The sequence below is a fragment of the Dendropsophus ebraccatus genome, chromosome 6 (genome assembly GCF_027789765.1).
Source record: "Dendropsophus ebraccatus isolate aDenEbr1 chromosome 6, aDenEbr1.pat, whole genome shotgun sequence".
Lineage (NCBI taxonomy): Eukaryota > Metazoa > Chordata > Amphibia > Anura > Hylidae > Dendropsophus > Dendropsophus ebraccatus.
This window is the reverse complement of record NC_091459.1, coordinates 119,117,992-119,134,881: the sequence shown is the minus strand read 5'-3', so window position 1 is coordinate 119,134,881 and position 16,890 is coordinate 119,117,992. Positions and strand designations below refer to the sequence as shown.

Sequence of the window (16,890 nt, the reverse complement as noted above, 5' to 3'; positions counted from 1 at the left end):
GATAGTGTAGCCTTACCTACAATAGATTGGTTCATTGGTTACACAGACACATAATAAAGTCTTCGTCACGTCACCAGTCAACCCAACCTTGTCACGAATCTTCTATGAACCTTAATTTGAGCCTCAGGGTGTGTCATGACCTTTAAAGGGAAACTACACAATAAGTCGTATATCCCATGATCAAACCACTGTAGATTTTGCTGTTCCATCAAGACTCCATCACAGTCTGGCTGCACTAACAAAGCTCCAGCACAGTTCTAGCTATCCAAAAAGGCTCCACCAAAGGGGAACAGCTTTGTCTAACCTGCTGATAGCCCCCTATAGCGTCTGGGAGGCTGAGAACTCCGAGGAAGGTATGTGTCTTACCTTCCTCCTTGGCGCTCGTCCCATGCTGTTAGTTGGCGTAATCTTCGGCCAAGAACATGAAAATTATGCTGACTAACAGTGAGAGATCGCTGTTTTCATCATAGAATATACGGCTTGTGGTGAGGCCATAATTGGATATAGGACTTGAGGTAGAAAACAGACAACTGTCTTTAAGCCATGATGATTCAGACAGTCCTGTGACCAAACCTTGACTGGGCAAGAAGAACTGTGATGAAGCCTTGATGGAATAGCCAGACCAGCCAATAGGTTTTATTGATACAACAAGGGTTTTGTTGCAGGGATAGATGTAATTGGAGTCTTGATGGAACAACAAGACAGGTTATGGTTCCTTATTAGAAATGAGAACCTGTGATGGAGAATACATATGATGACAAAACCTATATTTGATCCATGATGGTTCAGATGGGAAGGACCTGTGACTGAGTGTTCATGAGCCAGGAAAACCCTGTTATGGAGCCATGATGGGATGTTCAGATTTGTGTTGAAACAAGGATGGCAATAAAAAGTGGGAAAACAAACTATGTTACAAAGCCAAGAGTAAGCAGAACCAACAACGTGATGAAGTTTTGTTGGCAAGGCAAGACTTCAATGGAACAAACAGAATTGTAATGAATCTATCCACCAAAGATGGACATTTGATAAAGTAAAATGTTGTAGTCTGTACAATAATCCAGAGAAGAACCAACCGACATGGCACAGTTCACCTTTAGGCATTGGATTGAGGTCCTCAACTGGTCAAACAACTTCATGCATGATACCTAATTTGGTTTAGGTAAAAACAGAATACAAGGGAATCCTGTAGTAGAAAGGAAGATTACTAAGGGCAATGAGAATGAGGTGTAGATCATCCACATGTACATTAGTCGGGATCGGGTATTGACAGTAAGGCTGTACTGGTCTGCAGTGCCATGATGTACTGTAAATAAAGGTAAGAATGGACTCAAAAGTGGGACAAAGCAGGTCAGGTCAATACCGCAAGAGAACAGGAAGTCAAATCAGGAAAAAATGGGAATAGCGGTCATATAGGGCACCAGAGCAACCTCAACTTTCATTGATTTTATTCCCAAGACAAGGACATGCTGAAGGAACCCTGGATGATTGAGTTTACTACATGAAGCAACCCAAAGCTTATTAGAGCAACCCAATCTCATACACATGAAATGATTCTGGGCCAAAACTACAGATTTTGACTATTTAATGTTCTAGACCATAGATAGAAAGTTGATTAAGAAACCAATCTTAGTAGGTGCCAGACCAAAGATGATAGTTTGATGGGTTACCAGACTTAAGAATGAGCAAACTAATTTTTGGTAGAGCCTGTGAAGGAGATTTGAGAAAGTTTAAAGTTTGAAGCTCCCACCTCGAAAGCTGCCGTCCTTGGTTTCCATCCTGTTTATTGCTTTGTCTGGGTCCATTTGCCATTATCTGCATCTTCCTTTCAGTGTAAACATGTTTTACACCTATCTGCTTCTGGGCAAATGTGGGATCCTATCCCAAGATCTAGAGAGCTGTATACCTGACTAAGGGAAATTAATTGGCGGATGGCAGAATCTGCCTGTGCATATAATGGAGTCTATGGCACAGGCGGAGATGCATGCAGCCGCGAGGGCAAGCTGCGGAATCTGCGGCAGGTGATCTGCCTGGATTCCTCAGTGTGCACATACCCTGTATAGATAGGGGTTGTCCTCTGGACAAGCAGGATTTAGTTTGTTGCCTGATGTGCCGGTAGATTTGGTGCCGATACCTGTGATCTTGGCGTTTAGATAGCAGACATAAGGCTTATATAGAGAGGATTCTAGTGCATAGACAATTGGTTTATCCCATCCATCGCCGTCTCCCCAGATGACATCTGCGTGTCAGCCGACCTAGCACATTGCCATCCCTAACAACTGTTCCCCTGGCAGGCATCAATGTCTCTGATCTCAGCACAATCTCCCGTAGGTAACATCATCATTAGCAATTACATGAACACCCTTTAAGGCTCTCTCTTCTTCTTCTATTCTTGAGAAATGTAACAAATGAATCATTTCACGCCCTATTTCTCGTAGACGTTGACGCGTTTCGCTAATTAGCACATGATATTACCTCTGCAGGTAGATTGACAGATTCCGGTTGTCCTAGGTGTCCTAGGACACTGATGTCCTCACCCCATGCAGAGCGTCTTTTTTAGTTCCATACCCGGCTGGGACCGACGCATTTTACTCCTTGCTTTATATGTTCATTAGCATAAAAGTTCTTGTTTCAAAGCTGGAAAGAAGAAGCATGAGTGGAGGGAGGTTGGTTCGGAAGCCTCGGCAGACGGCGCCACAGGCGTTGAGACTTGAAAGGATGGCGCTGCCTTTAATCGACAGACTGAACCCTTAATGACTCTTCAAAAGAACTTTGTAAGATCCGTATTAATCATAATACACAGCGAGTGCCGCGTCGGCCACGTTATCTCATGTGTTATCTGTCAACAAACTCATCTTCCTCCTCCATACTTTTATATGCCTGTATACTGGATGTTCTGCAGCAGCTGGGGCATATGTTTTAAAAGTTCAGAGAATAGGCTTGCCAAATTATTTACTATCTGGTGAGGTTCTGCAGCAGCCGTGACGATGGCGGCTGAGTAAGTAATGTTTTATCATGGACCCAAGTGGACGGATGTTATAACTCCCCACAGGCTGTATAGTCATTAGCTGGTTGAAGCTTCAGTAGAGGGATGTTCTAAATGGTGTATCTAAGCCTGTGATACTGCCAGTGGAGATTGTGTATCAAGGCAACAGGTATCAAACCTGTTTCAAAACTACAGTTCCCATCATGTCTGGACAGCCAAAGCTGTTTAGGCTGCAGGTTCTGTGATCTAGACCTATCATATACCACCATTCTGATTATCCAGCTTGTGTATCTAATCCTATCATCTGTGATACTGTCTGTTGTGTCTAGGCCTATTAGGTGTCTTTCTCTACTGCCAAACTGGGGTATCTAAGCTTATTATGTGTGACTGCGGAAAACCTGTTATTTGTTATATCAGCAACGATGGTGAAATTCTCCAAAATTTCTGTAAAAGGGTTAATACTGTGCCTGGATAATCTCCATTGGTCAAACAGGGAGTGAGTGCCATCTAGTGGTAAAGTCTGGAAATTGCATCTCTTGCTATGCAGGGAGGAAAAAAAGTAAATTTATGTCTGGAAATATATCCACTAGCAGAATAGTGATTGCAGCTCTGGAGTACAATGGAGAAATGATTGCTGCATTTGGCTCTTTTCAGTGGCCCACAGCTCCATTCAATTTCCCTGTTCTCCGATCAACGCTAAACAATCGCTAAATAAGCACTTTTGAGAAGGATCAGAAATCGCTCACCACATTTTAAAACGACCAACAACACACAAACAACTTCTCATTTGTTGTTTGATCACTGCCCACAGTCACATGGAAAGATTATCACATCATTTGAACAAATCTTTCCATGTAATAGCTCTTAGTTATGATGTATCCTGTGGATATTGTGGATAAGGCATAACTACTTCAGGCAGGAATACCCCTTTAGGCTGGGTTCACACTACGTATATTTCAGTCAGTATTGTGGTCCTCATATTGCAACCAAAACCAGGAGTTGATTAAAAACACAGAAAGGCTCTGTTCACACAATGTTGAAATTGAGTGGATGGCCGCCATATAACAGTAAATAACGGCCTTTATTTCAATACAACAGCCGTTGTTTTAAAATAACAGCAAATATTTGACATTAAATGGCGGCCATCCACTCAATTTCAACATTGTGTGAACAGATCCTTTCTGTGTTTTTAATCCACTCCTGGTTTTGGTTGCAATATGAGGACGACAATATGACTGAAATATATGTAGTGTGAACCCAGCCTCAGGGTGCGTTCACACCTACAGGATCTGCAGCAGATCTGCAGCAGATTTTATGCTGTATTCAGTTATTTAAATGAAATCTGCTGCAGAAAATAAGCTGCAGATCCTGTAGGTGTGAACGCACCATTAGGGGACAAACACACACACCGTATACGCAGCAGATACGCAGAAAATATGCAGCAGATCTGCAGCAGATTTGATGGTGCAGATTTGATGCTGTGTTCAGTTATTTAGATCTAATCTGCTGCGTATTTGCTGCATATTTGCTGCGTATTTGCTGCGCATCGCAGTAGTAAATACGCTGCGTATACGGTGTGTGTGTTTATACCCTTAAAGAAAAAATGTGGCTGGAAGGAGAGGTGACATTCACCTGATCACTTCCAAAACCACAGCAATAAGAAAATAGAAAATAAGGGGAGTCTATATTTGCTGCTAAAGCCCAGTGCATCAGACCAGGAGAGGCTGGGAGGAGAGGGTGGAGCAGAGCAGCTCGGCTCCACCTCCTTGACACTTGGCTAAAAATAAAAAGGAGATTATATATATTTATATATATACTCTGTGCGTATTCCAAATAAACCTTTTAAATATTAACATCATCGTTCCTGTGATTCCTCTGAGACAGCGTTGGCATCTAGGAGTTTGATGCTTATTTCAGCTATTTGTCTGCATTATATAAGTTTGTCAGCCACTATCGGCTTTAGGAAATGTCCAGTATGTCAAGGTGTACAAGCGTGTCTGAAGCTATGGCAGCAAATACAGACAACAGATTCCCTGCAAAGCACTAAAGTACCTGTGCAACACTGTTCAGACAACGTATGATTTCATTCAACAACGGCCGTTGTTCATTCAACAAACGTTATTTTATGAAATGGTGGCTTGCTTTAATTACTATGGAATCCTGGCCGGAGTGTATACACATAGTATACACTCCGGCCGGGATTCCGTGCGGCGCACCGAAAACTGACATGTCAGTTTTGTGCAGCCGCTATTTACTGAATAGCGGCCGCACAAGACTGACAGTGCAGACAATGTAAAGTGTGGCTCCGGCCGCACTTTACATTGTCGGTTATGGGTAATTGGAATGCGGGCACACCGGAATGCGCCCACATCCCAAATAAAAAGACATTAAAGGGAAAGTCTGGTAAAATGTTTTATTAAAGGACAACTCCGGCGGGACCCCCCAAAAAAAAAAAAAAACACAGACACACACAGACACCATACTCACCATCCCTCCGGTGACGATCGCCACTCCATTCGCCCGCCGTCCTCCTCACCGTCACCTGCCTCCGCCGTCCAGCGATGTCTCTTGCTTCCGGGTCCATGAGAGAGAAAAGGCTGCCAGTGCGCTTGCGCACCGGCAGCCTTTTCATTGGCTGGAGCGCATCACATGGCTTCCAGCAAGCTCAGCCAATCAGGGCTGAGCAAGCTGGAAGCCATGTGATGCGCTCCAGCCAATGAAAAGGCTGCTGGTGCGCATGTGCACCAGCAGCCTTTTCTCTCCCATTCGCTCTCAATGAAGACGCCGAAGAGGAAGAAGACCCGGACCGCCCCCCAGCTCTGACGTCACCCGACACCAGAGAAGAGGACCGTGACGACCGTAATAGGTAATGTATATATTCTTTAACTTCCGGGGTGGGGGGTCGGGGGTCGGAAAGTGGGGGAAGGGGGCCAGACCGGGTATTTAACCACATTACAAAGTTATATAACTTTGTAATGTGTGTTAAATAAGCCCCCAAAAATTTTCGCCGGAGTTGTCCTTTAAAGTATTGTACTGAGGGACACAGCACTGGAGGGACACTGAGCATCCCTCTGCCATCATCCTCTTCAGCAGCCACAGCCCGCACAGCTCTGGGAGTCGGGTCGTGACATCACCATTTTATCCAGGAACTGAAGCCTTGATGCAGTAGTAAGTGCAGGGAAAAAAGCACTTCATAAGCATTTCCTGTAATAGGTGTATATTGGTAATTTGTATAACTTTTTGGGGGCAATACAATACTTTAATAAAAAAATTTCAGCGGACTTCTCCTTTAAGTTTATCCAGCCGGTACTGTGACACATAGTGTTATACATAGTGTGAACCCGGCCATAAATGGTATATGACATCTGCTAATATTAAAAAGAATCTCCCGGGTTCCAGAGCCGGGTCCCAGATCGCACTGCTCCGTTCTCCCATCCTGCTGCCGCTTCCTGGTCTGAGCTGCGGCCTGAGACGTGACGTCTCAAGGCAGCTCAGCGATTAAGTGGTCATAGCGGGGTCCCGGGGTCCCACAACGTCACGTCTCGATCCACAGCTCAGACCAGGAAGCAGCAGCGGGACGGGAGAACGGGGCGGCACGATCTGGGCCCCGGCACTGGAACCGGGGAGGTAAGTGACCGGCGGCCTCTATTTCCACCCCTTCCCCGGCCATACAATAAAACTAACCCAAGCCCGGAGTAACCCTTAAACTCCTAATATGTTAAAATAGTTTGAACAACTAGAGACAGATACTTAGACCCTATGGTAGATTATAGTTTGATTACCTTGTATACGGACGTTTTTAATAACAGTCTGCTGCTGCCACCTAGTGTTCATTCACTACAATGACATCCCATCACTGAAATAATAGGGAAATAGTCTTTGTTGCCATTGCACACTTAACCTCTTAAAGAGGTACTCCGCTAAAAAAAACATTACTGAGCGTTACTGAGGGGGCTGGTTTAGCAGCAGTGGGTATTACTGAGGGGGCTGGTTTAGCAGCAGTGGGTATTACTGAGGGGGCTGGATTAGCAGCAGTGGGTGGTACTGAGGGGGCTGGATTAGCAGCAGTGGGTGTTACTGAGGGGGCTGGCTTAGCAGCAGTGGGTGTTACTGAGGGGGCTGGTTTAGCAGCAGTGGGTATTACTGAGGGGGCTGGATTAGCAGCAGTGGGTGTTACTGAGGGGGCTGGATTAGCAGCAGTGGGTGTTACTGAGGGGGCTGGATTAGCAGCAGTGGGTGGTACTGAGGGGGCTGGATTAGCAGCAGTGGGTGTTACTGAGGGGGCGGGATTAGCAGCAGTGGGCGGTACTGAGGGGGCTGGATTAGCAGCAGTGGGTGGTACTGAGGGGGCTGGCTTAGCAGCAGTGGGTGTTACTGAGGGGGCTGGCTTAGCAGCAGTGGGTGTTACTGAGGGGGCTGGCTTAGCAGCAGTGGGTGTTACTGAGGGGGCTGGCTTAGCAGCAGTGGGTGTTACTGAGGGGGCTGGATTAGCAGCAGTGGGTGGTACTGAGGGGGCTGGATTAGCAGCAGTGGGTGGTACTGAGGGGGCTGGATTAGCAGAAGTGGGTGGTATTTAGGGGGCTGGATTAGCAGCAGTGGGTGTTACTGAGGGGGCTGGGATATTAATCTTATAGCTTAATAAATCGGAAAATTATGCATGCTATGATAATGTTTAATTATTTTTATGTGTTTTATATATGAAGTGGTATATGTATGTGTGTATATATATATATATATATATATATATATATATATATATATATATAATTTTTTAAGCACTGGTCAGTGCTATGGCATTGACCTGTGGCAGACTCTATGAGCAGATCGCCGAGCTGACTGCACAGAGGTAAGTATTAGACCTCGAGCAGTCAGTTAAAGCTCCTGTCACTGTCAGTTAAATGCCACAATCAAGGCATTGAAGGGGTTAATGGGATGAAGCCGTGCAATCACGGCGGCACGTCATTACCAGTAAAGACCCGACTGCTGATAGCAGCCGGTCCTCACCCACTATGAAGCGAGCTCAGTGTTTGTACTGTACATTCAGGACCCTGTACACCCTTAAACCCCCCAGGATTCCAATCCTCCTTGAAAGCAGGTCAGGATATGGTCAGAATATGGGAACCCTGCAGGGGATAACACCAGGAGCATACTGTATGTGTATGAGTGACTGTGGTGAGCGGGGTCTACATAGCATGTCTACATCACAGAGTAAATTAGTAGTTGATACATCCTGGTCTATATAAAGCATTTGCACACAAAGATTAGAAAACCCATGGAGATTGATGGAGAACAAGGTAAATGTGTCAGAATGGCTCCACATGAATGAGTATTACTTCAATTTGTTTCCTAAGTGGTTTGGAACCATTAAAGGGGTACTCTGTCATTATTTTTTTTTTCTTTGAAATCAATTGGTGTCAGAAAGTTATATAGATTTGTAAATGACTTCTATTTAAAAATCTCCAGTCTTCCAGTACCTATCAGCTGCTGTATGTCCTGCAGGAAGTGGTGTCTTTTTTCCAGCCTTACACAGTGCTCTCTGCTGCCACCTCTGTCCATGTCAGGAACTGTCCAGAGCAGAAGTTTTCTGTGGTTTTCTATCAGTTCCTGACATGGACAAAGGTGGCAGCAGAGAGCACTGTGTCAGATTGGAAAGAATACACCACTTTCTGCAGTTGTCACCTTCTTCCTTGTTGTCAGGAGTAGCAACCCTAATCTATGGCCTGTCTGTCCGCTGTTGTCACAAGGAAATAGCATCATGTCAGTGGCACATTATATTATGTGTTATCACTATGTTATCACTGCCTGGCGGCTTAACTTTCATCTTGGATGGAGTTGCCCTTTAAATCTTGGTCAGTCCTATGTAGGATATGGCCAGAGCCAGTTCCTGTTCCTTTAACGTTTAGCTCTGTGTCCCCAGTCGAGTGAAGGATGGATATTTGTCAGGATGCTTAGTGCGGGTTTGTCGGAATCTCTCAGACATTTACATCTTTTATTGGCCTGGGGACGGTAACATCTGCTTCACCAGATGACCACGAAATCTGACGGCCGCCCGCGGGGAGAGATTAGTGGAAATGTCATGTTCTATTTACATAATACTTCAACTCTTCTTGATGAGAACATATGAGATCGGTCAATGGAGTCCGAGAATGAATCACAATGATAGAGGCGAGATGACACAGCCAGTGCCTCTCATACAGTATATGTCCCTGCTGGTAGGAAAGCACTGACATCGATATTGTGAGAGTAATGCTACCAGCCACATGCCCAGGGTCACTGACTGATCACTGCCGGTTGTCTCAAAGGGGCCCTCAGCAATCTCTATGAGGCTGACCAGATGATGGCAGCTCCATCAATCAGCTGTGATCTGTTGGGAAAACTGGTGGCAAGTGTACAGTTCTCTCTTTTTGGAGTCATTCCTACAAAACTAATTTTAGCAAATTTAGCTTTTTTTATTTTATTTTATTATTTTGTTCTTCTTGCCATTACTTATATTTTTTTCCATCTACAGAGCTGTATGTTTTTTATGGGACCAGTTGTATGTTTTAAGGCCATCCTTCATTTTACTTCATCTTGTTAAGCCAAAACCCTATACCCTCTGGCAGGGTGTAATAGGCGAACAAGCATGGCAGCTACAGAGGCCATTAGTGGCAATTTACAAGGAGACAGGATTGCCCCATGGTCACTATTGGACAGGATCAGCATTATCTCTAATCAAGACCACTGACAGCAGCCAGTACCTACCATGAATGGAGTGGGTTCAGCTTAGGGACCCCCCATGAAAACATATACGTTATGAAGATATTAAGAGGTTTTTCCAGTCTTCGTGGTTGGAACTTCATGATTTTTGGAAGAATATGGATCAACCAAGGCTTAAACGATATTCTGAATGATAAATTGTACATTTACAGTATAACATAAAAAGCTTTACTAATGTGCTGCTGAACCCCTGCCAGTGTCGTTCTCAAGGTGTCTGTCCCCACTGTAAGTGTGTAACAGACAGTGCGTGTGGACCCACTGGGCTCCTCTATTGGTTTAGCTTTGGGCCACACCAGGGAGGAAAGTCTTACGTGCCCTCTAGGTCTTCACCTTTATCCCACTCCAGGATGCGAAAGCAGAGTTGATGAAAGGCACCAGGGAACCGGACGAGTATACAGTGTCAGCAAGCTGGGTTGTCAGCAGGAGAGGCAGTACAGTGCCGAAAAACAGGAATGCACAGTGCCTAAAAACTGGAATGCACAAATGCAATAACACTCAGGCAGGGAGGGGCAGATGGAGCTAGTTTGAATAGGTGCAGGTGAGAAACTACTTCTTCTTCTGTGTCCCAACATATGGGAAATAGCCACTCCGCCAATCACTCAACTGGACCCAGGTAGTAAATAATAACCAGAAAACTTGGAGTTTCAAGTTAACTGTCTGATAACTGACTTGTGCACACACAGGTTCTCCGGCATGATTATGTTATTGGGGCTGTACTCCTCCATACTTGCTGGTTTGAGTAGGGGTCCTCTGTAATGTCTCAGGTCTATTTAGCATGCAGTCTCCTTTCCCGATACACAGCTCTCCCACTCCTCCTCTATAATAACCTAAGGGGCTTCCAAACCTGTGACCTCAGGCATGAGAGGTGCTGGTGCACAATGTCCCTGAACTCTCATCTACAGGACATGTAAATAACTATAGTGAATTCCATGCATTTCCATGTGTTTCTACTCTACGTTCATTACCATTTTTAAAAGTGTTCATGAGTGCAATCATACAAAATACTATGTAAGCCCATTGGTCCATGTTCTCTTTGAGGTCTGAACTGTCCTCACCTAGTGTCGGGGTTCACCAGAAAAGATTAATATTTCCATATATACTTTAGATGGCATGTCTTATTTCCTATACCTTTTATTCTTTATGGATGATTCATATACTGTATATATATATATATATATATAAATAAAATTCCTGTGCAGATATTTGTATGCTACTTACTTGTGTGGATTATTGCGAAGAACAGCCGATACTAACATCAAAATCCAGAGCACATCCTACAAGCTGCTGAAATGTATGTGTGAACTTTAGGAGACTGGAAGCCTTCTGGGTTTAGGAATCCTCCATCCCAGGAGCTATAATCCTCCTCTAACACTGAATATTCAAAATATCTGTCTATTTAGGATTGAACAGATCTTTCATTAAGGACATAATCTGTAAAGACGCTGAAGACTCTATACAATGTGCTCGAGCTCAATCCTTACATATTCCTCGCTCTTAATCCAGAAGGGAGTTTCTACATCTTTACAGACGAGATTCTCTCCCTTACAAGTGATCTTTCTAAAAGTTTCTCTATTGGGATCATTATAATCCAGAATAAAACTTTACAGTAGGAGTGCCGTGACCCTGATTGCTGGAACTGGTGTTGGGCCTGCTGGTGGGTTCTGGTGTTTGGGGGATACTTGTCATGGTGGCCATGAGCGGTAACACCCACCTCCGGACACACGGCAACCAGACCTTGGTTAGGACTACTGTGAAGTGCAGGTGCAGCGGCAGAGATGACGGAGTCCCACTTTAACAAAGTCCAAACTTTACTTAGCAAAAATATCTTTAGTACAGTAACAGGGCTCAGGTGCAAAAAACCACAGCAGGAATAGGAACGGACAAAAAGATGAGTTGATAGGAAAATAAACAGTAGAAGGTGTCATGGGCCAGATAGGAAGGCCCCCGTGCCTAATTAGTGAGTACTCTGCCGGGATGTGGTGAAGTGTCTCTATAGTGTTCTTAAGTAATCATCACACTCAAGTATATATATATGTGTTCTCAGCATATATGACCCTAAGTGTCGGGTTTCCATCCTAATTGGGTACTACAAGTCCCAGGTCTCCTGTCACTGGATGGAGCTAGCTAGTAGTATCTTTCCGTCTCAGCCGGGTGTAAGGGCTCATGCACACTGAGCAATTGATGAGGAAGATTCCTCTAGAACATGTTCATTCTTCAGTGCAGAGAGAAGAGGCGCGCGAGCCTCCCATAGACTGTCATTATGACATGGAGGCTCAAGGCATTCCACAGTGGTGAATTCTGCTGTGAAATTCCGCCACTTTTGCTCTGTGTGCACGGAGCCTAATGGTACTTTTACACGTAGCGATAATTCGCCCAATCGCACGATTAAGGATTTTGAATGAACGATGTTTTTTTTTATAACGATCAGCGTTTAGACGGAACGATACATCGAATGGAAAAATCGTTATCCGATCGTTTAGCCTATCTCACACATAGGTGAAATCGTTGAAAGAATGTTTACACGGAACGATCTGCGAATTTTTTGCGACGACCAACGATAATTTGAGAACATGTTGAAAGATCAAAATGAACGATTTCTCTCTCGTCGTTTGATTGTTTGCTGCCTTTACACGTACGATTATTGTTCGAATTTGATCGTTATCGTGCAAAAACGAGCATTAAATTGTTCCGTGTAAAAGGACCATAAGTCAGTACCGTGCTCTACTGCGGTACAGTCTTTATAGTCCTCTCCTTTCTTTAGGTGGTTGACTGCCCTGAAGTTAGAAAAATCCACGGCGTAGGCAAGGGGTGAGATTCCCTCGTCTCCGGCTTCCCTAGGGGTTTGGTCTAAGGTTGGGTAACTAGCTGGTCTGGAACAAGTGTAGAACGTCGTCTCTGCCTGGAGTTAGACCCAGAGGACAGGAATAGCGTGTCCTGCCTGGCCTGAAGTCAAGCACTAACTATAACTAAAGGAAGTGCATACTATAGGGGGAAGGGGTGTGCATAGCTAAACCAGTGGTAACTGCAGCTATACTGTATGACACCTAGTGGTTGGAGTAAGGTACAGCAGCTCACTGTCCTAACTGTGATGCCACAGAGAAACTCTTTAGCCTAGGTGTAAGAAAGAAAAAAGAGACACATAGCAGGACACTACAGGAGGCCACCCCCACCCCAACCACACAAGTAGTAGTAACTATGAACCACCAGTGATATGGAGAAGATCCCTGTACGTGTTGGGTGACATAGCTCAGCGTATCTGGTGCTGCAGATATTACAGTTCTTAGGCTTCTTAGTTTGTTAGTGAGGTTGTTGCTGTGCTCAGTACATTACTGTTGATATGGTTGTTTTCTCTCACGACTCTGCTCTGTTGTTCTCTGTTATCAGCACTTTTATTCCACGCCTGGTCCCGGGGATAAATCGTTTCTTCTTCTGGTTGCTGTTCGCCGGTAGACGCGATCGTGTGGACATCAGCTACAAAGTGTTCAATTTCGACTGCCTGTTTAAGCAGCATGTGCAGGACTGGGCCATCCCCGTGTGAGTGAAAGTTAAAAATGAATTCTCCACATAACACCCCAAACTCCGTAAACTCTTACCCCATCAATCATTATGGGATTTGCTGGGACAGGCTGTGAGGTCTGCTCCTTCCCTCCAGTACATGTGCATCACCAGACAGACAGAGCTTCAGCTCGGGAGGTGGGGGGGGTTGAGTATGGAGGATGATGTCCACCATGGACAATCTGTTCCCCCATCTACAAACTGTGATCACCCAGAAAGGTGAACCCAAAATTGTTTACTGACATTTTTGTAAAAATGAAATAAGTAATACTCACCTCCCTGATTCCTCACCACTGCTAATTAGAAGCTCGGTTTTCTCTTTCCCCTCCTCCACTTTTCCCCTCAGCTGATGTTACGTCAGTGATGGGAGACTGATGAGTTTTTTTTTTCTAGAGAAAAGACTAAAGAGGCTCTAATGCTGCTGAAATCCTGGCTGGAGAGGAACCCCCAGGTGGTAGCACATTTCCCTGTCGAAATTCGATTCGCCAAAGGAGACGACATTTTGCTGAGTCCATGCTACCAGCGGGACAGCTGCTACATGAACATAATCATGTACAGGTAAGAGCGCCATATGCATGACATCACAGATCACATATAGGGCGCCCCCTGTGGTCAACCTCATGAACAGCTGTTGCTTTTTAGCGGCCACCTTTATGCCAGTGTTTCCTGGTGGATAGTGAACACCAATATGGGGGTATGTGGCCGTGAATAGTTTCCCTTTAAGACACAAAAAAATGTCCTGTCAAGGAATTGACTATTTTTGTCACTATTTGAGTTCAGTTACTGGTTTCTTCCCCTTAGGCCGTATGGGAAGGACGTTCCCCACCAGGACTACTGGGCAGAGTATGAGAGGATCATGAAGTGGGTGTCAGGACGGCCCCACTGGGCTAAGGTATGGCCCATACCCATGACATTTTACCTGATTAACCAGTCCCCCCCCCCCCCCACTCAAAATTTATTTTGTTCCCATTGGATCCTCATATGTAAATCCCCCCATGTATTGAGCATGACCCCCCACAGTGTACTAAGTATGACCCCCAGCTTCTGTGTACTGACTATCACCCACCTTATTCTGAGTATGACCCCACTCCCTCTTCTGTGTACTGAGTATGACCTCTCCCCCTTCCCTGTACTAAGTATGACCCCCCGCTTCTGTGTACTGAGTATGACCCCCCCTCACTTCTGTGTACTGAGTATGACCCCCCCTTATTCTGTGTATGACCCCACTCCCTCTTCTGTGTACTGAGTATGACCCCCCCCTCACTTCCGTGTACTGTGTATGACCCCCCTTATTCTGAGTATGACCCCACTCCTCACTTCGGTGTACTGATTATGACCCCCCTTATTCTGAGTATGACCCCACTCCCTCTTCTGTGTACTGAGTATGACCCCCCCTTATTCTGAGTATGACCCCACTCCCTCTTCTGTGTACTGAGTATGACCCCCCCCCCTCACTTCCGTGTACTGAGTATGACCCCCGACTTTGTATTTGCCTCTAGGCCCATACATGCACCCGTAAGGACTTTGAGAAGATGTATCCGGCATTCAGCAGGTTCAAATCCATCAGAGAGAAGCTGGACCCCACTGGAATGTTCCTCAATGCGTATTTGGAGAAAGTCTTCTACTGAGGAGGAGCGACGGGGGAGCCATAGTCTCTTCATATCTTCACCATGTTCCCAGTCATGGAAGTTTCAATTTTCTCCCAAATTTTTGGACTTTGGTGAAACCTTTTATAGTGGAAGGAAATTCTTCCCCGATGTATCTCAGTAGCACCTGGTACCAACTCATGATTCCCCATCCATCATGTTCACCCTATACATGAGAGGGGGGCCGGACCACATGTCCCATCACTCACCTCACATGAAACCTGTCAGTCTTTAAAGGGGTTCTCCAGGATTAGAGAAACACAGCTGCTTTCTTAAATAAACACTGCCACCCCTGGTCCTCAGGTTGTGAGTGGTATTGCGCCTTAATTACATTCACTTCAATGGAACTGATCTGCAATAACACACTTTAACTGGCAAGAGTGGCAATACTTCTGGAAGAAAGCAATGTTTTTCTAAACCAGAATAAACACTTTAAAGTCTATTATTTTGTGTACCAGCTGGCCTCTTCCTTACTAAAAATAACTAGTAATGAGTATGTGACTATGACTATTATAATAAACGTATATAATAAATTTCAGCAGTTGTCAGTTTTTACACACAGCACATGGATGCGATATAGAAGATGAGCGTGCACTCCTTAATCTCACCAGTGCTGCAGGTTCTCACATCTAATCTAACCTCTTTATAAGGAGGACTGGGATTTGCAGAAATAGGCTGTGCATTGCTCCTAGTGGCCACTAGGGGCCCTCCTCATACAGTATTCACAACAGCTGTGTAATTCCATATGCAGTGAGCTCCCTCTAGTGGTAAAGACTGTCACTTCATGTTGATTAAAAATGTGTAAAATGTGATAGGAGATTAGAGTGTGAGCTCCTGGGATCAGGAATGATGGGAGTGATACATTGTGTATCATAGGAGATTAGAGTGTGAGCTCCTGGGGTGAGGGATGATTAGGGTGATACATTGTGTATGATAGGAGATTAGAGTGTTAGCTCCTGGGGTCAGGGATGATGGGAGTGATACATTGTGTATCATAGGAGATTAGAGTGTGAGCTCCTGGGGTCAGGGATGATGGGAGTGATACATTGTGTATCATAGGAGATTAGAGTGTGAGCTCCTGGGGTCAGGGATGATGATGGGAATGATACACTGTGTGATAGGAGATTAGAGTGTAAGCTCCTGGGGTGAGGGATGATGAGAGTGATACATTGTGTATCATAGGAGATTAGAGTGTGAGCTCCTGGGGTGAGGGATGATTAGGGTGATACATTGTGTATGATAGGAGATTAGAGTGTTAGCTCCTGGGGTCAGGGTTGATGGGAGTGATACATTGTGTATCATAGGAGATTAGAGCGTGAGCTCCTGGGGTCAGGAATGATGATGGTAATGATACACTGTGTGATAGGAGATTAGAGTGTAAGCTCCTGGGGTGAGGGATGATGAGAGTGATACATTGTGTATCATAGGAGATTAGAGTGTGAGCTCCTGGGGTGAGGGATGATTAGGGTGATACATTGTGTATCATAGGAGATTAGAGTGTGAGCTCCTGTGGTGAGGGATGATTAGGGTGATACATTTTGTATGATAGGAGATTAGAGTGTGAGCTCCTGGGGTCAGGGATGATGATGGGAATGATACACTGTGTGATAGGAGATTAGAGCGTGAGCTCCTGGGGTCAGGGATGATGATGGGAATGATACATTGTGTGATAGGAGATTAGAGTGTGAGCTCCTGGGGTCAGGGATGATGATGGGAATCATACATTCAGGGCCATTTCTGCCATGAGGCAGACTGAGCTTTCTATGAACTACACCTATAAATTCTAGATTCTGTTGTCAGAAGATCAATATCCAAACCATAGGTTTCTGGATGATAATGCTATTAACTCAACACCTACCAATACATCCAGAATCAATAAAGAAATCACATGAAGATTTAGATATATATGCCCAAAACTTTATTGAAAGCATTGCAAGAAAAAAGGGGGGA

The 16,890-nt window shown here is 44.9% G+C and overlaps 1 protein-coding gene across 1 annotated transcript in view; it reads left to right on the top strand.

Annotated features, from left to right (window-relative positions):
• The window catches only part of LOC138795268 (L-gulonolactone oxidase-like), a 72,741-nt gene extending 57,263 nt beyond the window's left edge, over positions 1-15,478 (top strand). The window contains exons 9-12 of the mRNA XM_069974261.1: positions 13,124-13,273; positions 13,688-13,852; positions 14,096-14,186; positions 14,794-15,478. Coding sequence (XP_069830362.1) covers positions 13,124-13,273; positions 13,688-13,852; positions 14,096-14,186; positions 14,794-14,922 — 535 coding nt within the window. The 3' untranslated portion in view covers positions 14,923-15,478. The remainder of the gene's footprint in view (positions 1-13,123; positions 13,274-13,687; positions 13,853-14,095; positions 14,187-14,793) is intronic.
• The last annotated feature ends 1,412 nt before the right edge of the window (positions 15,479-16,890 follow it).